Source organism: Parasteatoda tepidariorum, chromosome 1 (genome assembly GCF_043381705.1).
Source record: "Parasteatoda tepidariorum isolate YZ-2023 chromosome 1, CAS_Ptep_4.0, whole genome shotgun sequence".
Classification (NCBI taxonomy): domain Eukaryota; kingdom Metazoa; phylum Arthropoda; class Arachnida; order Araneae; family Theridiidae; genus Parasteatoda; species Parasteatoda tepidariorum.
In genome coordinates this window covers 94,855,447-94,879,401 of record NC_092204.1, presented here as the reverse complement: position 1 = coordinate 94,879,401, position 23,955 = coordinate 94,855,447, and the positions used below count along the sequence as shown (strand labels likewise).

General features: G+C 26.7%; 1 protein-coding gene across 3 annotated transcripts in view; it reads right to left on the bottom strand.

Annotated features, from left to right (window-relative positions):
* The window catches only part of deltaCO (coatomer subunit delta), a 26,368-nt gene extending 2,647 nt beyond the window's left edge, over nt 1–23,721 (bottom strand). The window contains exons 1-12 of one of the 3 annotated variants that reach the window (XM_016054946.3): nt 23,391–23,721; nt 23,094–23,184; nt 19,556–19,595; nt 17,936–18,159; nt 15,924–16,103; nt 10,916–11,112; nt 8,281–8,375; nt 7,596–7,665; nt 6,265–6,430; nt 4,386–4,533; nt 1,938–2,049; nt 1,242–1,437 (exon numbers count right to left, since the gene is read on the bottom strand). In XM_016054946.3, coding sequence (XP_015910432.1) covers nt 1,242–1,437; nt 1,938–2,049; nt 4,386–4,533; nt 6,265–6,430; nt 7,596–7,665; nt 8,281–8,375; nt 10,916–11,112; nt 15,924–16,103; nt 17,936–18,159; nt 19,556–19,595; nt 23,094–23,096 — 1,431 coding nt within the window. In that variant the 5' untranslated portion in view covers nt 23,097–23,184; nt 23,391–23,721. Of the gene's footprint in view, nt 1–1,241; nt 1,438–1,937; nt 2,050–4,385; nt 4,534–6,264; nt 6,431–7,595; nt 7,666–8,280; nt 8,376–10,915; nt 11,113–15,923; nt 16,104–17,935; nt 18,160–19,555; nt 19,596–23,093; nt 23,185–23,274 lie in introns of all 3 variants that reach the window. The other 2 variants (XM_043052428.2, XM_043052427.2) reach the window with 2 other exon arrangements.
* Between the last annotated feature and the right edge of the window lie 234 nt (nt 23,722–23,955).

Genomic DNA, 23,955 nt, shown 5'->3' with positions numbered 1-23,955 from the left:
CCAATATAATTTAAAAAGTAATATTACTGATATATTTGCTATAAATCACATAACAGTATTTATTAAAAGAAATGAAATATTAATGTATATTCTCAGTAGTTTTAATTTGCTAAACCAGGTAGTTTTTCAAGTAATAATTGTCTCTTATGTGAACTGAGGAAAAATATAATTTCCAGCTTTATTTTTTCAATTGATAATTTTTATTTTCACTAAATGTTAAGTATCAATGTAATCGTTTTTATAATAATAGATTTAGTATGCAATTGTATGTCAACACATTATTTATTACCTTAAACTGTCTGGAATTTATTATTAAAGGGCTGCGCTTGCGTAAAATTTATTATTGTGGAAATTCAGCTTTTTTGCCTTTTGGCTAATCTCATCCCTGTTTCTAAAAACATCAATAAAAAAACAATAATAATTAATTTTATTATAATGTACGCACTGATATAATTGCAATAATTAACAGGGCTTGGCAAAGAAGTACCAGGCTTTTTTTGCAAACACGGGTAGGGTTTTTTTAAAGAGAAATGCATTAGAATGTGTTTAGTTTATAATGCGCTCTGAAAATAAAATGCACCACGAATGAAGTAGAACCTGTCCCTATATAGATTTGGTCTCCCAATCATTGGCAAATGTTAAAACTGTTAGGGAACTTAGAAGTAAATCATTTTTGCAAATTTTTTTTTTTTTTCCCAATGGCAGGCGCTGAATTTGAATCTTTGCCTATACTATGCCAGAATTGTTGCTCATTTCGCGCAACCCAGTGGGCACCTGTGAACCAAAGTCACGGAGGAGAGCAACATTGCCCACGCCACACTGCCACAAACCCGTTTTTGGCAATAGATACTGATATCTTTGCAAATAGATACTGATATCTTTGTGTGCCATCAATGTTTTTTAAAAATTATTATAATAAGAATATTACCTTAATGTACAAAAAAAAATTTTAAAAATCTATTTTTGTTACAATAAAATTATTCTAAAAAGTGATAATCTAACTAAGGATTCAGAGGTAGAATACAATTATTCTTATGTGACTTAATTTATTTTAGAGTTGACTTCAGTAAGAACCTAACTTTATTATTGCAAAAGTGATGAAAAAGATAAATATGAAAATTTATATTGTAATAAAATCATCAAGAATTTTACTAAACCATATTTGTAAGAAGAATGAATATTATTGTTTTAAAGAGTAGTTATTTAACCTTTCGGGTAGATTATATTAATAAAAATATTACCTTGATATTACAAAAGGATGAAAAAGAGTCAAACTCTACTGTTACAGGGAAAAAATCTGAAGGTTTTCCGCTACATGTGAATTCCATAGAACCTGATTTGTTGTTAGAATCAATAACTGGGAGTTTCCAAACAAGCCTATTTTTTCGACTCTCATGCTCATACATTCCTTCACATTCAGTCACAACTGGCGTGCTCCTAAAAAATTGGAAAAATTTTTGAGAGAGGAAAAAAAACTATTTTTGCAAGTTAAGTTTTAGTAGTCTTACACCAAACAAAAGTCCAAAATAACATGTATAAGCATCTTAAATTATAATAATAACTGACACTGGATTACTCAATTTTGAATAAAAATAATTTTGAAAATTATTGAATTTTTCTTTTTAACTTGACAATAAAAAAAAATGTATCTCTAAAAAAACAATTTAGGCTGATTTCAAGTTAAAATAAATAATCAAATAAAAATAAATGTTTGGAAAACATCAAATGAAAGAAGAAGTTTTCCATTGCATGGTGGGAGATAATAAAAAAATTACAGAAAATATATTGTGTCATTTTAGGACAAAATCTTTAATTTAAAATAATAATAAATCATATAATGTTTTGAAATTGAACTCTTATTTAATATGAATTCTAAATAGATTGAAGAGTTTTAAAATATTGTATTGTCCTTAGAGTATGATGTAAATTGTCCTTACGGCACAGGAATTTGAATTTCAACATCATTTAACTCTAATGCTTCATTCTGCAATTCATACTCAATATTTACATCACATCCACCATTGCCATTCTCAGAAGGCCAGCAATTAACTAAAATGGAAAAATGAAATTAGTTTTCTTTCAGTTTTATATAAAAGTATAACTTCAATAATAACAATCAAAAATACCAATTTTGAGTAGTTTTGGTTTTCAATTAAAACAAATAAAATAATATTTATAATAAAATTAAATTATCAACTCAATAACTTATCAAAATCAACTTATTTTTCAGTACATTCCCAAGAAAAAACTTTGCCATACAACTTAGTAAAACTGGCTTCAAAAAAAGAACTTGGAGCTTTTCTTAAATAAATCTAGACATAAATATAAGTTATATTTAATATTGTTTAGTTATATTTCCACATAATTTATAAAACAAGCTGTGCAAAGAGTTAAAACCAGTTTTTCAAAATAAATTGTTTAACCATTTACTGGTTAAATTTAAAAACCATTATATATCTGGAATTATTCTAAAAAAAAAAAATTCTTTCGGTAATTATAAACCTTTTTGGTTTTAAAAAAAAGTTAAACTGATTTTGATTGTCAATTTAGAAAAATGGGAAGATATTTTTTATTGTAATCACTTAAAATATAACATCTAAAAAAAGATAAACCGGTTTTGAAACAATATGCTTATTTCAGATATGAAAAAAAACTATGTAATTTTATAATTAATTTATTTCAAGCAAAGAACAATTCAAAAAAAATATATATATATTTCAAGTGAACTAATCAATATCATTAGATAAGTTGATAAATATGTAGCAATGCAGATTTTATAATTTATTTTCGTAGGTCCCATCAACTTGATCAAATATTAAAAACTACTTTAAAACATATTAATAATTATAAAGACTGTGATTTCCCCCACTTAAATGTTATGCTTTCTTTACAAGCATTTCTAGGGAAAGGAATGAAGAAATCCAACTGTTTTTTTTTAAACTTTAAATGTAGCGGATAATTAACTGTATGCTTTCCTTAAATAAATAGATGCATACTAAAATGTGTATTTGATAAACACTGTTTTCACCAAATAATATTGTGTATAAAAAAAATTCAGCTCTTTTGGGTGATCACAGGGGTTCAAGTGTTATTCTTCTATGATTATTTTTTCAGGAACATTTTATCAAGCAACTTATATACAAAACAAATCCAATGAGATACAGCACAAAAAATTAATAAAAAATCACTTGATTTCCTTATTCTTTTAATTATGTAATTTAAACATACATAAAATAGGCTCCTAACTTTTACAGTTTTGTGAAGGACGTTATTACAACACTCTTAACGTTTTCAAAAATCACAAATGTTAAATTTATCTTTCATCTACATTTTAATAAAATGGAAGAGTATTTCTATCACATGATATTAATTATTTAGACATAAATGTAAAAGTAAAGACATTTAAAACTAATCCCATTTTTAGTTTGCAGTGTATGTTGAAATCTAAAGAGTAACACTGATTTAATTTTTAGAGGACTGAACCGAAATTGCATTTTATTTCAATTTTTTTAAATTTCCTGTTAATATTTAGACTAATAAATATCTTCCTTAGACACTCTGTATTTGAAAAACAAACCATATTTTTAAGCAAGAGATACATCATTTAAAGAATAAATAAAGCATCATATTCAACAATTAACAATCAGATTTTTAGAGGCAGAAGCTATATTATTTAATTTTAAATAAAGAATGCTAGATCTTCTTTCTTTTTTCAAATCATTAAATAACCTTTTCTTTTTTTATTTCACATGTTTTAAATATTTACACCATATTCTGTTTACATATTCACAAGGCACATACTAAGAATTTCAAATTATCAGCCAGTAAATTAGCCAAATATCAGAAACATTCTCAAATTTTTGAAAATCTTAGCCAAATGCAAACCTTAACAATTTTTAATGATTAGTTTTTTTCTATACAAAACTATTTTATCATTGTTTGTTTCAGGCTTATATTATTTGGACCCAATTCTAATTGGTTATGCGGCGCATCTGAAGAAAATTGCCTAATTAAATAAAGAATACTGTTTTGTTTATAAAAATTTATTTTGATGAAATTTCGAGGATCGAGTTAAATATATATTTTTCGTTGCAGAGAAAAATCATTCGCCAATACTTTCTCCAAAACACAATTTCATTCGCCAAATGTACAATTTTATCGCATTTGGCGAGGTGGCGAATGGTTAGAGAGGGCCCTGTATACATACAACAAACCTCATATTGCACATTGGTTTAACCTAAGTACAGAACAGAATTTTTTTTGTGTACATTAGAAAGGTTTAGGTACAAAGTAATCTTATGATTTCCAGTAACAGAGCAGTTACAAAAACTACTTTCAAAGCTCTGGTTTATCATTAAACAATAATAATAATAATAAAAACTTACTAAATAGAGGGATGTGGCTCTCATCCTGTGTTTGAAAACGCCATTTCAAAACTCCAACATCCACATTGACCGGGAATGGTTTAGCAGAATTTTTCATTCCAATGACTTGCGAGCTCTTAAATAATTCCTTATCAATGTTAGGATGAGTCTAAAATAAACGAAAAAATATATATATAATGACTTAAACAAAAAACCAAACGCTATTAACATAAACATAAAACAAACAACTATTTATCAAAATAAGGAATATTAAAATGATAGATTTTAATGACAAACATGTTAAAAGATAAATCGTTAGCAGATGAAGTTTAAGTCAGATACAAAAAAAAAAAAAAAAGTAGAAGTTTAAGGAAAATACAAAAAAAAAATATTCTACCTATACAAAGAACCATATAAGTCCAATATCAATATAATTACTTCTCTAGCTACTATGCATTTTTTTGTATTCCATAAAATAAAAAAAAATTTAATTGAATTATCTAAACATTTCCATACAATTAGAAACTATTTATTTACTTACCATACAGTTTGAATGATACATTTTTAAAAAAATGAAAAAATTCATTTCCTTAAAAATCAAAGAGTTCAAATTAAACATCATTTTACTAAAATTAAAAATTCATTTAATTCAAAAGAAAATTGATCTAAGCAGAATTTACCTTGCAATAAATCTGTTTATTTTCAATGTGCATTGAAATATTTTAATGTTAGAACCTTTTAAATAAGTTTCTTGGTATCATTTTTGCATATTATTATTTTTAATAATTTATTTTCTTTTAATATAAAAATCATGTTTTTATATACAAAGTTAATATATTCAAAGCTCACCTAGAATTTGTTAACTACTGATGACCAATAGTAAATTGTTTATAACTAAACAATTATAACTGAATTTTTAATAAACTTGAAAAGAGGGGGCAGGAGAAACCTTATAAAACAAAAAAACTCCACAGCAGGAAAAATCATTCTATATACACTGATTTTAGAAAGAAAGAATGTTATATCAATTAATTGTCTATTGCAGACAACAGGAAAATGTACAACGGGGTCAATTAATCACAGACGTCCAAAAATATCATACCTGATGCTCAATATTTTAGTAAACTTTAACATAAAAAGCTGTTACTTTTTATTCTAAGACATATTAGCTCTTAAAAAAATGCTCATGACAGTAAGAAATTTTGCCCTTTTGTAGGCCTCTGTCTGATACTTATAAACAAATGCGCTAATAAACGAGTTTAAAGAAAATGTGCTGTTTATGTAAACATGGAAAATAAAATTTAAAATGCTTATCAAAAACATTTTTAATAATAATTAAATAATGAATCCTATAATCTCAAAGAAGAAAAATAATTTTCAAAAAATGGTAAAGTGAAATTTTAAGGTGAAAAAAGAATAAAATAAAAGGTAAAAATGCCTATTTATTAGTAACATTTTTACACATTTCAAAAGATGCAATAAGAATTTTATGATATACTTTTATAACAGCTACATTTTTCCATACTTCAGAAATCACAAAAAAAAGACATAATTTGAGATTTGACATTATAATTTGAGAAAGCATTTAATTAAGGTTTATGTCATTATTAAATGAGATTTAAATAATATTTTTATAATAGATCTTAATTACTTTGAAAATCATTTTGAAAAAAAAAAATGTTTAAATTTAAATAAAGCACATAATTCAATAATGTTCATGCTAGATTTAAAAAAGGTTTAACTTAAACTAGTTTAAGCAGTGATTTTTTTTTTTCTTTTAAAAATTCTGAAGCAGCCTTTAATATAAAATTAGTTGAAATAACTGCAAATAAATCCACTCACAAAAAATTTATAAGCATGTGGATAAGGAACAAATGAATCAACATTAATATAAACTTACCTGACTCTGAGCACCTTTATCATCCTGGTTATCTATTTTGACACGAATCAGCCCAACCTTTTCATCACTAATATTAAGGATAACAATACCATGGACTTCTAAATTGTCAAGGCCGCCATCTCTTTTACCAACAAGAGTTATCTTTTCCTCACAACGTAAATGAACACTGAAATTAAATTTCGTGTCTAAGACAAGAAGGATAAACAGATAAACAATAAACTTGATTCAAGGAAAGTACACTCTTAAAAGTGCAATAAAAAAATATAAACACTAAAAAAACATTGTATAAATGTTAAGTTATTTGGTAGCCATGAAATTAATACTTAGTGGAAAAAAATTATTTCCAAGAAACATTTTATTCATCCAACATGCAACTAACTCATCCAAACTGGATCTAGTCATGATTAATGCTAATTATAAAAATTTCATTTCTTACTTTTCAAATCAAAATAATAATAATTTTACACTATGCGGCAGAAATTAAAATTAATCAAGACAATAATATATATTGTAAATCTATTCCAATCTAAACAATTATGCAGATCAGGACAAGTTCTTAATCTGGATAGCTAGGTTTTTATTGTATATTGCTCTTTGGCACATAAAACCTAATTCTCCCTGCAACCCCCCCCCCCCCNCCCCCCCAGTCTTTAGCTTGAGATCTGGCGATCTTTAATTTTGTTCTTTTAAAATCCACCTACATTTGTATCTGACAAGTCTTGGTCTTCCCTTTTTTTCCAGCCATTAGGGGCCCAAGATAGAGCAACATTTGCATGTTTTAGTGCAAACTCCATTCACTTCCCCCTAATCTTATTGATTTCATCTTCTAATGTACTTAGGTTTGCTTTATCTAATATTGTTTTGGTTTTAATTTTTACAGACTAAATGATTTTAAAAAAATTTCTGAGACAATTAATTTAACATATCTCAAGACTTTGCAAGTCTGACTAAGACACTATGTTAGAAAACCATATAATAAAATAACTTTGACTATTTTTTATAGATCTTTTTATATTGCATTGAATGTTTGTTGGTCAAAGACAGAACTGAGATACGTGAATTCAACTACATTGTCAAATTCACCTTCACCAATTTTTAATTTACTTACTGCTATATGAGTTAAAATGGATAAAGATGAGATATATTGCATCATGGCTAACATTATTCCAATATGACTGATTAACAAGTTCGGATTTGGTCCATACTAATTTTCATTGTTAGAGTTTTACAGTACATGTTTTTCTATATCTTTTTAATATAAGATACTTTTAGCTACAGAATGTATAATGAATTGATAACATTAAATATATGGCAAAAGGGCAAACATTAACCTTTCAGTGTGAACTTGAGTAGGAGACTTTGCCCCAACTGGTGACTTAGCACTAGAAGGATCAACTAGACCTGGAAATAAAATAAACAAATGTGAATTGGAATAAATTAATATATAAAACGAAAGAAAAATAAATAAATAAAAATAGAAACAAAATACTTAGTTCCTGTTGCAAAGATAACAAGAATGTACTGATTATTTACAAAATCATTTGTAAGGTAAACAGGTTAAAAATATCAATAAAACAATTTTAAAAATGTAAAGCTGGTTAAAAATTAAAAATCCATTTTAATAGCACTACAATAGTTAGACCATGAATAGTAAAATTTAAGTTCAAGTTGAAAAATACATTTTTTCTTTTAAGAAATTTCAGCAAAAAATTAATGATGATCTAATTACAAGACTAAAATATAGAACGTTAATTACAAGCATTACAGTAATTTAAAATTACAAACTTAGCCATAAAAGTGCTTTAAAAATCAAATTAATAAACCACAGAGATGGTTATTTTAAATTTTATAAAAATTCACAGAAAATATTAACAAGATAAAGTTTTTTACAATTTTCTCTTTAAAGCATTGAAGTAATTATATTTTTAAAGAAAAAAAGCAAATTACAAAATTTAAAGATGAATATTAGGCAGAAATACTGTCACAATAAATCATTATTTATAAAAAGATACTTACTTTCACCTTCAGATTTCAACATATCAACAAATAAATCAATATCCTTATTTTTGTTTCCGAGTTTCATAGCTTTACCAGTAGCAGTTGGACGAGTACTGCAAATTAATATTATTTTAAGTATACTACTGAAAGACAAATTTATATAAAGCACACAATTCTGGCTTCATAATATAGTATCATCTACAGTATTAAAAAAACAAATATCTATTAGTCAATCAGTATTAATTTTTTCTCCTCATCTTTGCCTAAGTTAAAATAAAAGCAAAGAAAAAAATTAAACACTGGATGTTAATCTTCTAATTAGTTTTCAATTGCATACTGGCTCTCTGGTAAGGCTGGTTATTTACTGCTTTAAAGAAAAAAACTCACAATTTTCAATTAAAAAATATTTTAAATTGTTATTTCTTTGAAGTTAACTTATGAACTTTGATAAAGAAAATTATGAATTATAACTTAAGGTTTCTAAACTTATAATGACTTGAAATTTTATGTTACAGTAAGACCTCGATTATCCGAGCTAATTGGGACCGCTAGTACCTCGGATATCGAAAATCTCGGTTAATAGAAACCATGCATAAAAACCTTCCGTGCTTGCGAATTTAACTACTTTTAAAGTAAAAAACAATAGAACGTTTTTTAAATGATGAATTAAGCATATATGACTTATGTTTCACAGCTAAAAAGATTTAAAAAGGAAATCAACTTTAGTAGTAAATTTAAAAAAGTAAAATGGAATTTTTTTTAACTATACGTAGTTAAATATCAAAAGACGCATTCTCAAAAATAGCACAAATCTCAAGAAAATTTTGTATTTTTAAAATTTAATATACATTAATTTGTTAAATTCACATTCTTTTAAAAAAGTCTGTTACCTTTCGTCGAAAAAGTCCAGAATTTTTATCATGGGCTGCCCTATAGCGCCAATTTTTGAGCAACAGGAGATCCATCGGTGTAGCATCGTTTAAAAAAAAAAAGAAGAAAAAAAACTTAGGCTTCGTTATTGCCTCGGTTAACAGAAACCTCGGTTAATCGAAGCTCGGATGATCGAGGTTCTACTGTATATAATTTTAAAAAATCCAATCATAAAAAATAAACAATTAATATTATTTTGTTTTTGTAGGAAACAGTTTAAAATTATTACATTTCATAATTATCTAGGCAGAATAATTTTGATTTACAATTTTTTTCATAAATCTTGGGAAATAAGCACAAAACAAAAATTACACGAAGGACACAACAGTGTTTAATTATTGTCCTAATTATTATGACCATATTTTACAGATTACAGCTACTCATCAAATCTTAAGGATTGAAAATCCAAACCAATGGGGGAAACCAACATGTTTATTAAGAGAAAATGCATGATTTCACACCTAATAAATAGCACAGAATTAATAAACAGCATATTTAAGGAATGAAAACATTGGAGTTCCGTTTTGACATGTCAATGTAATTTTAATGAAACTTTCAATGTAAATTCATTTTTTCTAATTTGACTATACACAAATATAAATACAGGATAGCCACTAACATGAAGAGAAAAAAAATTTAATTTATCGAATTTCCCTGATTTTTATAACCAGTGGCATAAACTTAATTATTAATTTTCAGTTAAGTTTTAGAATTCTTAATGAGGCATAAATGAACAAGTAAAAAGGATTTTGTAATATATTTTATATATAAAATATAAAACATGTATAACCTGATATTAAGTTTGAAAATAACCAATTATTTTTGCTAAGCAAATTAGAACAAGATTAACTTTTAAAAAAATTGAACTTCCAGGTACTTTAAACACAAATGAACTTATTTCTCCTGATTTTTTAGGTATTTTTATTATATACCCTGACATTTCCAGATTGACAAAATTCCCTAATTTTCTTAATTATCTTATACTGTGGTCACTCTGAAATATTTCAGAAAGATGCTAAGGAGAACAAATTAAGTCCTTAATTACGCAAATATTTCCCAGGCTATAAATTGCAACCCTGTGTATGTACATTTTTGGTAGAAATATAATGAAGTAATATTTCATATTACATTAGAATATTTTATAAATTTGTCAATACAAATAAACAAAATATATAAACAAAGGAAATGATAAGATAAATTATGAATATATTAATTGACATCTAATATTAACTAACAATTAATTTTAAACTTCTTAAATACCTACAGATCCTAATAATCTCATTCATAACAAGATTTTTTTTTATATAGAATAGTTATTTAAAGTTATTCTATTTACAGTTCATATTTTTATGGAAAATTAGTAGTTTATCATTGGAAAAAATCAGTGCACTGTCATTGAAATGGTTCACTAATGATTTAGTTTCTAAGAAATAAGTAAAGTAACAATCAAAACAATGTAGGTAGGTACTTTATTTACGTCACACTAGAGCAGCACTATGAACTATTGGTGACAGTCTGGAAAACATCCCTGAGGATGATCCAAAGACATGCCATCACAATTTCGTTCTTCTGTAGAGGACATACAAAACAATGTAGACTTTATTTAGTTTTATTTTTTATAATTTTTTTATATAAAATCTACATTGCAAACAATGTAGACTTTACATCAAAAAAATATCCTTGTTTGTAACTATGGAGATAAGCAAAGATGAGAAAATTGTACCTTGGAGTTACATATGGCTGTTTAGTAGGTGCTTCAGGAGAAATAGGAGCTGCGTCTCCTACAACAGGTGATGGTGGATAATTCATACTACTGGATGAATACGATGGGTTGCGTCCCTTTTTCATGGCTTCCTGTTTTGCCTTTTGCAATTCACGAGCCTTTTCTTTCATCTTCTGCTTAGCCTCCTTCTCTTGAGTCTGTAAATATCAAAATTTCATGTAGGGGTGCTCAACCTGCGGCCCGCGGGCCAAATGCGGCCCGCCAACCCTCGATGTGCGGCCCGCGGCCGCAATCTGAACAAAATGAAAAAAAAAATTAAATATTTGTTTTTGAAGAATAATAAAAAAAATTCGGTAATTTAAATTTACACTTTTAAGTTTTTGACGCACCCAATCTCAATCAATGTAGTTTTTCGATGGTTAACGCTACGGATTTCAGCATAGTTTTAAAAATCCCAATATTTTTAATACATCATTATTACGATTTACGAATTTTAATTACCACTTTTGACGCTTTTCGTATGTGCCGATTCCAATGACTTTTCGGTAGTTATTGCTACCCATTTTCAAGTAGTTTCTGAAATAGCGATTTTTGAAAGTTATGAAACGCTTTATTTGTGCAAACCTCATGGAAAATCTAAATGACTTTAGATCCTTTCTTCAACAGTTATTGCTGCACATTTCCGCCCGGTTTTTAAAACTTCGATATTTTAGCACGATATTATTACGAATCGCGAGTAAAGAATCGCTCATTTAGATAACCATTTTTTGACATGGCTTATTTGTAACGATTTTATCGCAAATCAAATTATTTTTCAATCGTTATTTTAGAAATTATTGCTACACATTTCTACAAGGTTTTGAAAGTACCGATATTTTTTATACGCTATTGCGACATTTTAATTTCAAATCCCGCATTTAAATTACATAAAATTTTGATGGACTTTATTTACTCCAATTTCATCTGAAATATAAAAGTATTTTGGCTATTGTTTTAGTAGTTATTACGTTTTCCCCGTGATTTAAAAAGATTATGATATTTTTAATACTATGGTTTGACAGCAAGCGAGTTTTGAATCGCGCATTAAAATAATTATTTTTTACGTGCTCTGTTTGTGCCGATTTTATCATTTGCGTTGTACCGATTTTAACACGCATTTTTTAAGAGGTTTTTCGAACGTGTTTTTTCTTCTTTCCCGTTATTGCTGCATTTTTATTTGTGATTTAGAATATACCTGATATTTTCACACAATATTACAACTCGTGAAATTCGATTCAGTTTTAATTTTTTTTCGTAACTTAAAAAGTAATTACGTATCTTAGCCAAATCAACACCTTCCCAGGAAAAAAAAACGAGATGTGTTTATATTAAACGCGGTCCGTTTTGCAAAAAAAATAATTCAAAAAACGGCATAATTCTTTAGTCCCATGAACACGTGCAAGTTTAACAACACACATCGAACCTATTCTTTTTGTTGTCACATGTAATTTAAAAGTCATACATCGTAATTTGTATTTACGCTATCTGAAAATTGCGCATCGCATTTCGTATTAACATTAACGAGATTTAAAAATAATCCATCGCGTTTCGTATTTACGGGATTTAAAATCACATATCGCGATTCGTGTTCTGGCGTTTAAAATATCATCCGTTGCTACTTTTCTCGCAATTCATATGCACGCGTTTTAAAAACCATATATCGCGATTCATATTCATGCATTTTAAAAATCAAGTGTTGTGAGTAGTCCTTTCGCAATTTAAAAGCCACACGATTCGTATTCACGCGATTTGAAAAACAAGCATCGAGTTTTTTATTTACGCAATTTAAAAATCACACATGGCAATTCGTATTCAAGCAATTAAAAAATAACACATAGCAATTCGTATTCAAGCAATTAAAAAATAACACATCGCTATTTGTATTTCCGCGATTTAAAAACCCAGAAAGGAAGAACACCATCTAGGACAAATTCCAAAACTGATTATGTTATTTGCTCTAAGTTTAATACTACCCACAACAACAGCTTCTGTCGAAAGACTGTTTTCCAGAATGAATTTGGCCTGTTCAAAATTACAGAGTAGTCTTTAAATACAATCATTACATTTTCATTTAATGGCTCAAAAAATATCACATGATCAAGTAGATAAAATTATCACAATATTCAAAAATTTTGCAAATTACAGTATAACCATTAAGAAATTTTTTAAACCATTTTCTACCTTCTTGGAGCATTTTATATCATTTATGATTATATGCTGGGAAATGATTTGTATATCATTAAATTTTAACTGTATAAAAAATTTAATCAAGATAAGTTTCGTAAAGTAATGTAAATTTTATTGATTGTTAATTGATTGTGTATTAATTGTAAATAGTAAGTGTCATGTTAAAAATATATTCGTCATAAAAAGTTGTAAACAAGTATCTTAATAGTTTTTTATTATTAAGGAATATAGTTCCTTAAAATTTAATGTGTTTTCTTTCTTTCTTTTTCTTCCCTCTCTCAGCCTCTTATTATTAATTTAAAATAAAAATGTCTGAAAGTTAAAGTACATTCCCTAATAAATGCTAAATCTTATTTTCCACTTAAGGGGTTTTGTTTTAGTTTTAATCATTTTTAACCCTATAAACTTTCTTTAAATCAAAGTATTTAACTTGAATTTATATTAATAACTAGAATATTTATTTATTTGAAATTTAATTCTATAAAAAAAAATTTAACGTTAAAATTTATGTTTAAATGGACTTTTGTATTTTGTAATGTGATAAAAAAAAGTTCAATTTTTCCATAGTTTTTTAATTATTTCAATTTATCTAAATTTTTTCTGATAAATTGATTCTGATTTTAAAATTCTGTTTTCCTTCTTAAGTAATCAGTTTTGCATTTTCTAATTTTAAACGTTTTAAAGTATTGTATATTCTGCAAAGAGATTACAAGGTTAACCGACAAAAAGAATTTAGTGTTATATAAACAATAATGTTTATATAACAATCACCACCAACAATTGCTTTCAATATGTCGGTCTAAACACTTTGGCATGCGGCCCTTCATTGGTCAATCTGCTGTGCATGTGGCCCTTCACTGAAAAAGGTTGTGCACCCCTAATTTAATGAATAAAATAAGAATAAAAAGTAAATAGGTTTCATTATAATAAAGAAAAATAAACATTAAAATAAGTCCTAAAAGAAACTTATTATCTCTTGAACATCATGTTTCATGATAATTTACACTTGAAAGATATATAAATTGAATACTACAACAAACAACTTTCAGGTTCAAACAAATGAAATCACATATAAAATCAATCCTATTTAATCTTCATTACCTATTTAATCGAAATGATGATAACTATGAAATAACACATTTAACATCATTTAGATTGAACAGGACTAGAAAAAATACTTTAGTTTCAAGACAGTTGTAAGGTTAGTCAGAGGTTGTTCAATAAAACGTTAATCTTAATTTACAATAACTCGTAAATGCAATTAATATTCACAGTTATAGGTTCTCTTGTTCTAATACAGAGTGCTTAATAAATACCATTACATTTAATGTGATACAGAATAATTTTAGCAATTTAGTAAATCTTTTATTTCTATTTATTTAAACAAAAGCTTAAATAAAGCAGATTTTTTTTTAATGATAGTAACATAGAAAAGAATAAAACTAAAAGACTGACCTATATAGAAAAATTATTACTGAACAGATTTTTTAAAAATGCATCCCAAAAGAAATTTTATTTCTTCTAGAACGTGATGTTCAATTTTAATTTAAATGTGTAAAGGATTAAGAAACAGATAAAATAAAAAAAACTGTCTTCGAGTTTTAAAATAACCAAAGTAAGCCTTTGTGATAAAATTGAATTTGATAGAAAGAAAAAAAAATTTTAAAAAATCACAGATGGAATCTTTAGTAAAACCTACAAGTGTTTCAATGTAACATTGGTGCAACTTCATCAGAAAAACAAATAGTTAAGCAGATATTTTGTAATTCCACAGGAGTAACAATAAAGAAATAAATATTCAGATTAAAAAAAGGCAACATTAAATTGGCAGTAAAAATCGACAAAATTAATGCTTTCCAAAAATATGGTCTAGTAATAAGGTCATTAATAAGAGTTTTTAATGAAGTGGAAAATTGTGCAGATAATCAGGCTAATATATAATATACATTTTTATTTTTGATTTGCTTATTCAAACGTAAAACTAAAAAAAAAATTTATAGTTTCTTTGCTTAAAAATAAAAGTATTTTGTTTCTTTTTTTTTTACTTTCAACTAAATTTCAAAATCACAAATATAAGGATACTAAGATGTCATTAATTGAATTACCTTTACAATTCTATAAAACCTTAATCTATATTTATGCTAACTTATTTTAATTTAGATTTCCAATAACAAGTTCACTTATTTGAATAAAAAGGGATCAAAGTTTGAACAGAGCCTGTTTGGAGAAAAGGGATTAAAATCACTAAAGTTTTATGCTTTAATAAAAAGTTTATTCAGACAGTTATAAATTGACTAAGGAATTTTAATGATGATAGATGTTGAGCTAAATCTGATCATTTATGTTCTGTTGATCTATAAGCCAACTATAGAATGTTGACTGTTAACATGAATCGGGCCTAGGCGTTCTCAATAACATTAACAAACCAAAAGGATAATATCACAAAATATACATAATGATAAATAGTGAATGTTATTATGGGTGTTGATAAACTTTGTTTAGGTATCAATTATACTAAACAATAAAAAAAATATAAATAAGTCAAATTAAAAAAAATATATAACAATATTGTTAAATATCAATACTTTTTTACAACACATCTCAATCTTAAAATTCGAAACTATTGATTACAGTAATCGAAATTTGAGTCGGCGATGACTTGGAAAAGCAGTCTCTAGCACATGATCCCTATTATCAATAAGTTAACCTTAATATTAACCTTTATTTAAATGAAGAAATGAAATCGATATCTTGTAAATAAGTAAATTCGTAAACTACATACTTGGCGCACTGCTTGGAAAACTTTTTCTTCGTGTGAATCCATTTCCACAAAGGTTCTTATCTGAGCTAAGTTCACATTTTCCCTATATCCAAGAGCAACAATTTCATCAAAAGCAAATATCAAATTATATGCATTATTCACCACATCCGTTTCATCCATAAATTTGCAGTATTCAGGAATCTAAAACATTCAGATCTTGAAGTAAACTTTTTTTCATCAATTCCTTTATTTAATCACAAAATCCTAACAATATTTCACTAAGATTGCTTTTTTTTGTGATGTTAAAAAACAAACATAAACAATATTATACCAAACATATTTTCTAAGTATTTCCTTTTAAAATTGTAATCTGAAATTAAAAATTTACAAAGCAATTACAGGCATACCCACACAAACCTTCTCTAAAACCAAAAATTCTGAATGGTTTTTACTCACACTATGGTTATTTCCCGATCGCAATGGTTTTATTTCAGATTTTCCCCCTTTTCTTAAATATACTTAAAATTAATACAGAACCACGATGGCTCAACAGTTGGGAACTCATTGTGAAATATTGAGGTTCAATCCACGGTGGCAGCTTGATGCAAACCCAGTTACAGATTGATAGGCACAGGCTGGTCCTGCAAAATAAAAATAGCCAGTGCTCACAGCAAACTGTCCAAAATTGTGACCCCCTGACCCACAACAAACAGTTGCAAAAATGCTTTACATTTTTATTATATTTGATATATGAGCTTTTTGAAAAATAGTTGAATAGTTAGTTTTGGTTACAATGTGTAGCAGTTTCAAGACTGGGTTGGGTATAAAGCTAGTTACTTTATATTGTAAAATATTATTGACGATTCAAACCAAAAGCACATCAATCAAAATTCTCTTATGGGAAGTAACATAAGAGAACTAAAGTAATAAGGAAATACAAGACAATTAATATTTATTAATGGATCATAAACTTGATTTTTATGAATACTGTATAAAAACAGAATTACAATTCAAATCATAAAAATTTGTGTCGCATTTCCCTGTTATTGCAAAACAGAAAAGTAATGATCATGATTTGCCTTGCCATACTATCTCTTATAGGAGAATTTCAAAACAATGGCTAAGTTTAATTTTTTTTCATAACTTTTTTTCCTCTTATTTTATACTACAGTAGGGAACCGATTATCCGGAACGGTCGGGACCATCGCTATTCCGGATAACTGATTTTTCCGGTTTTCTGAATCGCTACAAAAAGCCGTTTTTTTTATTGTTAAACCCTACTAAAAAAAAAAAAATTGGAAATAATCTTAAAAATAAGAAAAAACGATGAAGTAATACACTAATGATTATTTCCAAAATGATGGTAAGGTAAAAATCTTTAAAAAAAGAGAGAAAAATCGTAAATCTTATGAGGAAAAAACTTTTTTTTAAAAAAATGGTGAGAAAATTTATCGAATTTCGTTCCGGTTTTTTGGTTTTCCGGTTTTCTGATTTCCGGATAACGGGTTCTTTACTGTATATATATACAATATAATTAAAATTAAAAAAAGCTTGAGTTAATTTCCAAAATACACTAATTATAAATTCTGATATGCTATTTCACATTTAAAATTCGTTTCAGGCAAATAAGCTTTTATGGCAATAAAATACATTGCTACATTTGTTAAATATTTTGAGGTGCTATAACATGAAAAATATAAATAAAAAGCATATATTATAATTGTAAAAAACAAGAGCATATACACTTTAACTAAATTTTATAATAGGAAATAGAATTTTTAAAATTTAACATACATTGAATTTCAAAATTGAACATTATTGACTAATCATAATATATTGAAATTAAACATGGAGGGGAAAAAAAAGTAAATTGATAATTTATTGCCACCTGACAACTAAAAACATTTTTCTGTAAAAGGTTGCGCAATCCTACTTTAAACTAATAATAAAAACCATCAAAGCATATTTAATTAGCAAAATAGTATTTAAGAAATAAAGTTGTATTAAAATTAAACATAAAAGCTTTTATTTACCACTCTAGTGAAGAGTCTTAAAGTTTCTAAATCTTCCAAAATGTTACTAGCTTTGGTAGTAATCAACAAGGTATAGAGCTTCTCCATAGGCTGATAAACATAACGTACACTTTCTGTCTCAACAAATGTGTGCTGCCGACTGCCAGTTAATAGCTTAGGAAAGGCAGCCAGTAGACCCTCAATCCTAGCTCGAGTCATCTCCACAAATTGACGAGACACAATTGCTATTCAAAGAAGCGTAATATTCAGATTAATAATTTATCACAATTAAGCTATAAATACTGCTGCTACATGTTTAGGCAAAAAGAATTAGGTTTTCGAACATGTCACATTTGAGCGAGACTATAAAACCACATAACATGTTTTCCAAATTAGCAAAGAATATCTACATTTCCTTGGTTTTCATCAGCATAAAATTAGCAAACAATGTATCTAGGCATTTTGTGTTAACTAATTATTCCTTATATACCTATATTTTCTGGTAGTATTTATATCAATTTTGAATATTATTTAAAATTAAAGGCTTAAAACAAAAAGGAGTATTCTGGTGCTTTTAACTTATTACACAACATTTTATGATAAACATAGTTAAGATGGTTTAACACTTATTAGCCATTTTACAATTATAAATCAATAAATAAGTTATATTAACTTTGATTATGCTCATGTGAAAGCACATGTGAAACAGTTTTCATTTAACATATGTAATTAAAATAATGAATACCAAATTCTAAATATTATTCGGAATGAGCTTTCTGCATTCCATTAAATAACACACTTGATGAAAAATATTTATCAAGTTATTATATTAACCAAGAATTAAGTGGAAACTTAAAAAACAAAATAGTAAATAAAGTTGCAATGGTAACCAAAAAAATTAATTAAATTTATATTTCATCCCAAAAGATTTGGGTACAATATTTGTGTGGATACAATAAAAGCTTTGATTAATGAAACGTTAATTACTACTTACTATCTATTATTAAGAAGAAAAAAATTGTGAGTCACAATCAAAAACCATTTAAAAAAATTAATGCATTGCAACAAAACATGCACTTTTAAATAAGATATAGGTTTTTTCTTGCAATGTCATAAAAAAAACTAATAAAAATATTAAACTATAACATGAAATTAGGAATAAAAATTTAAAATTTCGAAAAAAAATTTTGATAAAACACCTGATAAGTAAGTTTTTTCTTTTTTTTTTAAAAAAAAAAAACCAGCTCTGTGAAATTTTTGAAAAATTGAATAACAGATAAAATAAATGAAAAAAAATATCAATCAACAATTCTTTTTAAAAAAAAAAATGTAGTAGAATTAGAATTTTGGATTAACTGAAGTAAAACTTTTTGAAGACATTTTTTCTACTACTTTTACATTTAATTAAGAATTGTATTTATGCATATTATTTTATTAAATTTTATAGTTCATTTCTTCATTACAACAGCAGTATTTTAATTACAACAGTGTATACAAGTAAGTAAATCCAAAATCATATATTTTTTCTATTCTCTGCATTATCTTCCAACTTTCCTTCTATTTTTAAGAAAAAGAAAAAAAACTATCCTTTTAAGAAAATTGAAGAACAAAATTAATGAAAAAAAAACTAATCAAAGTCACCTTTTCCAGACTTTGTAGTAACACTTGCCGCAAGGAGAACCTAAATCATGAATAAAAAATAACTTGTAATTTATGGTACAAATAAGCTTATTATATTTAATAAACATAAATTTATATTTTTAATTTTTGATTATTCTCATAAAATGAAAATAAATGGCATAAGTTAAAATAAAGAGACTTATATGTATGGGTAATTTTCTTGTTAACTTTTGCAACCTTAAGCAATATAAACATTAAAATATTTATTCTCACTATTCAATGGTAAGTTTTGCTCAAGATACTCACAAGAAAAAGATTTATGCACCAGACACATTTTGTATTATCCCCATTACTGACCCTTATCCCCAACACACATATCTAAACTTAAGTAATTTACTAGATAATGAAAGTGTTATAGTGGCAAATGCATGTACTTGAATGTACAATCAATATTATTAGAATAATTTGTACATTTTGTCCTAGGCATAAGTTTGCATGTTCTTCTAAAACGTAACGTAAAAACACAGAAGTAAAAGTACTTCTGTGTAATTACTATCGCAAGTATGAAACGCGCCAATAAAACACTATAGATGGCTCTATATCAATAAAATATAACTTACAGGTTTCAAAGTACACTCTTTTCTACAAAATAGTCAAGTTCAATAGTAGAACCATTTCATTTAGGATCAATAAACTTTATTTCACCTTTAAAAATCAATGGATGACTTTATTGAATGTAATTACTGCCCCTCTAATTTTCTTCTAAGAAATTGCCAGCAAGTAAAAAAAAATTTATTTGTACAAAATGTAAAAGTTTACTTTAAAAAATATGGATAGTTTAATTAAAGAAATAAACAAGTTTTTCATCTATTTGGCAAAAACTACTGTTTTGCAATTACTGTCCCCACCTAAAATAAACTTAAAGGGGACAATAATTACTCATGGGTCTATGATTACTTTACTTTTGAAAAACTATTTTGCCTGATTTGTTGGGTTACATTATCACATATTAATTTTAAATTACCCTCCCTTTCTCTATTCCTAGGGAGAACTCTGTATAAACAATACAAAGTTCAAAATTCTAGTTATAATTCCTTTTCTTAAAAAATATTAATAAAATTTTAAATTAGATATTATTATAAAAAAATTTCTATTCTTACTAATTCATAGAAAAAAAAATGAATATTTTCTTCATGTGTTTCTTAAAGCGTCTAAGTGAAATAATTATAATTTTCTTCGTAATTACAAAAAGTGTCAAAATTTTTTAAAAAAGTTTTTTGATTGCTGGTCATTGATTAGTATACTTAAATGTATGGTCTATTATCAACCTTAAATTAATTAAGAGATGAATTTTACCAAATTGTCTTCGGTAAAAGTTAACATTTTTAGAAAATTAGTACCCTTTTACAATATCTTAAACAAAAAATGATAAAATAAATACATAAATATCTCAATTGAAGTAAAAGTATACAATGTGAAATTTTTATTTTCTAAAAAAATTGAAATTTTTTATTGAGAAATTGAAAAAATTAGAACAGTTTTATGTTTAAAAATAAGTAAAACTCTAAAATTAATTCTAAACAATATGGAAAGTTATGTAATGAGCAGTTTGCTCACCCATCATTATCTTCAAATGCAGTAACAACTAATTTATGTTATTAATAAATACGATGGTATATATATGAATAAATATTGGGGATATTTCCATATCAACGCCTGTTTCTTTGTGCCAACTACCAAAGCTAAGATGCAAAAGGTTTTTTATATTTGCCAAATTTAAAAAAAATATAAGTTGCTATTTCCAGAAGATCCTTTCTGAGATCTTTTTGGTGCAGGTATTGCTATAAAACTCTTCTTTTTACTTTATATTAATACTTTTGTATAAATTAAAAAAGAACTGGATGAATTTTAAGTTTGATTGTATTAACTATGCTTAAATTTTTACCACTTACAGGATGGCTACAATTGCTCAGAAAAAAAAATTCCTCTACTTTTCCTGAGTAATTTTATAGAATTTCTCTGAATTTAGTAATTGATGACATAAATTTTATTATTAATTTTTGCTATACTTGCTATTAGAATCTTATTAATTTTAAAAAAATATTTGAAGATTATTTTCTTGTAAGATTCTTGGACTTTAATGTACCTTGAACTAAAAGAACTCTTTTTCCCTGACTTTATTATTTTAATTCATTTACCTAGCTTTTCAGAATCAGTAAAAATCTCTGAGTTTTCTGTGGCTACTCTGCATTTACCTCTATAATTTATGCTTCATAGTTATGTTATGTAGAAAACATAGAATACGTGCAAGTATTACATTTGCTGACTAACATTGCAAAACTACAATCTTAAGTGATAATTTTAAATCTTATAAAGATGCTGCATGTTAAAAAAGTTTCATTTCTCACTGTGTGATATTTTAATTTATTTATTTCCAGTTTATCTCTTGCCACTACGGAGTCGTCGACAAAACTTGGCACCAATACAAAAATTTGATTGAAATCATTTAATAAAATAAAATTGAATCATTAGAACAAATCCCAAGCTAAGCATTGACCAGCTCCGCAAATACGTTAAAATCTAAAATACTACTAAAATACTTGTGTTTTGGCAAAAGTATTCACGAATTATTTTTTAGACCAAAAAATATATATATACTCCCCTCAATTCTACTTTTTATTCAATTACAGTATTTTCAGTTAGATACACGTTGCATAACCAATTAAAATTATATTTATGTAAGCTTAGAAGCATTAGACAAACTACTGTAAAATACAGAATATCACGGTCATTGTCGGATCATGCAACATTACGAGACGAAATATTTTCCTACAGTTTGCATCAATAAAACAGATTACGAGACGAAATATTTTCCTACAGTTTGCGTCAATAAAACAGATTAAGTGGTAACAAGATGAATATTATCATCTAATTATTTATGCAGAATTATGCTTTCATATGACAATAATATAATCTTGCCAAAGGTGTAACCTTATAATACTGCTCTAGTATAAAAAGTTAACCCTTGATCAAAAATTAACCCATTCCTATTTCTTTTCCCATATGATGATAAAGCAATACCTAACTTTTTTCATCCTCTTTCCCATTCATTGCTCCTTTACTGCTCTTCAAGTTCTCCTTTTGATTCTTGATTTGAATTTTAAAAAATTTTAAACTCTTCTTGATTTGAATTTTATAAATAATTAATTTTATAGTAAATTTGTATTTTGATTTAGAGATTTACATGTGAAAAAGCAATAAAAAAAAATTAAGATTTGCCTTTAGCTCAGAATTTTGAAATTTGCTAATACTTTTGATACTTGGCTAATAATTTAAAGTTCTCAGTGTGGGCCCTGTGGAAGATACGTCAAAATTTATTAATTCCTGTTTCTCATAAATTAACGTGCTAACTATTACACAAAACCTTTAAATATGAGCAGCAGGCGCTTTTAAACTCATTTTTAACTTGAACTTAACATGATAAAAATATAATATTCTCAAAAATAGACTAAATATTTAAAAAATTAAATTAATAAAAGACAAAAATTGTTTAGGATACCATTTTAGTATTTATAAAATCCTTGCTATTTTTCAAATTTTACAAGGCACTTCTCAATTTTAAATTCCTGAAGACCAAGTAATTTGGTTTCCTGAAAAGAAAAGAAAAAATCTATTACAAGACTGATAATTAATAGAACCAAATCAAGATGGATTGTAAAGAATACAATTATTTCACAAACATAAACAATGCAGGATTCAGGAATATATACTAGAAGTTTGCTCTTTCAAAGTTAAATGATATTAAAAACTTGGATATTTTCGAAAAAACGATTTTCATTTAGCACAAATTACACACCTTATTGAGAAAAACTGTACAATATTCAAAATATCAACATAAACATCAATTACGTCTGCTACCGGAGGATAGCACTAGTGACAACTCAGATCTATCATTAAACATATTGCCAATTTAAGGTTTAAAATTTTTCTACATCATTTCCGTTCGCGAAACTCAACCACATTAATCAATGAAAACTGAGATAAATCTATTAAAAATTTCAATAAAACCATTTAAAGTTTTATTTTAAAATTAATTCGAAAGGAAATCTCACGATATTTGATAAGTTGTCATTAAAGGATTATTTTCACTGCATTTGCGTATGGAGCCGCATGTCTGGTTGTGGATTTGTGCGAGCGATTGAATTGGCGATCACAACGGGTCTCTCCCCAGATGGCGAATACGCCATCTGGGGAGAGACCCGTTGTCCTTCTCCCTTCCCTCTCCCTAAACTTGCAGCCTTCGAACACGGACGGGGACGTCACTATTCCCCTGAGTCTATTCTATACCTCCTTTCGATAGTAAAACAAAATCCTAACCTCGCAACCCCCGGGGGGAGCGGTGAGGGGAACCCAAGCCCTCG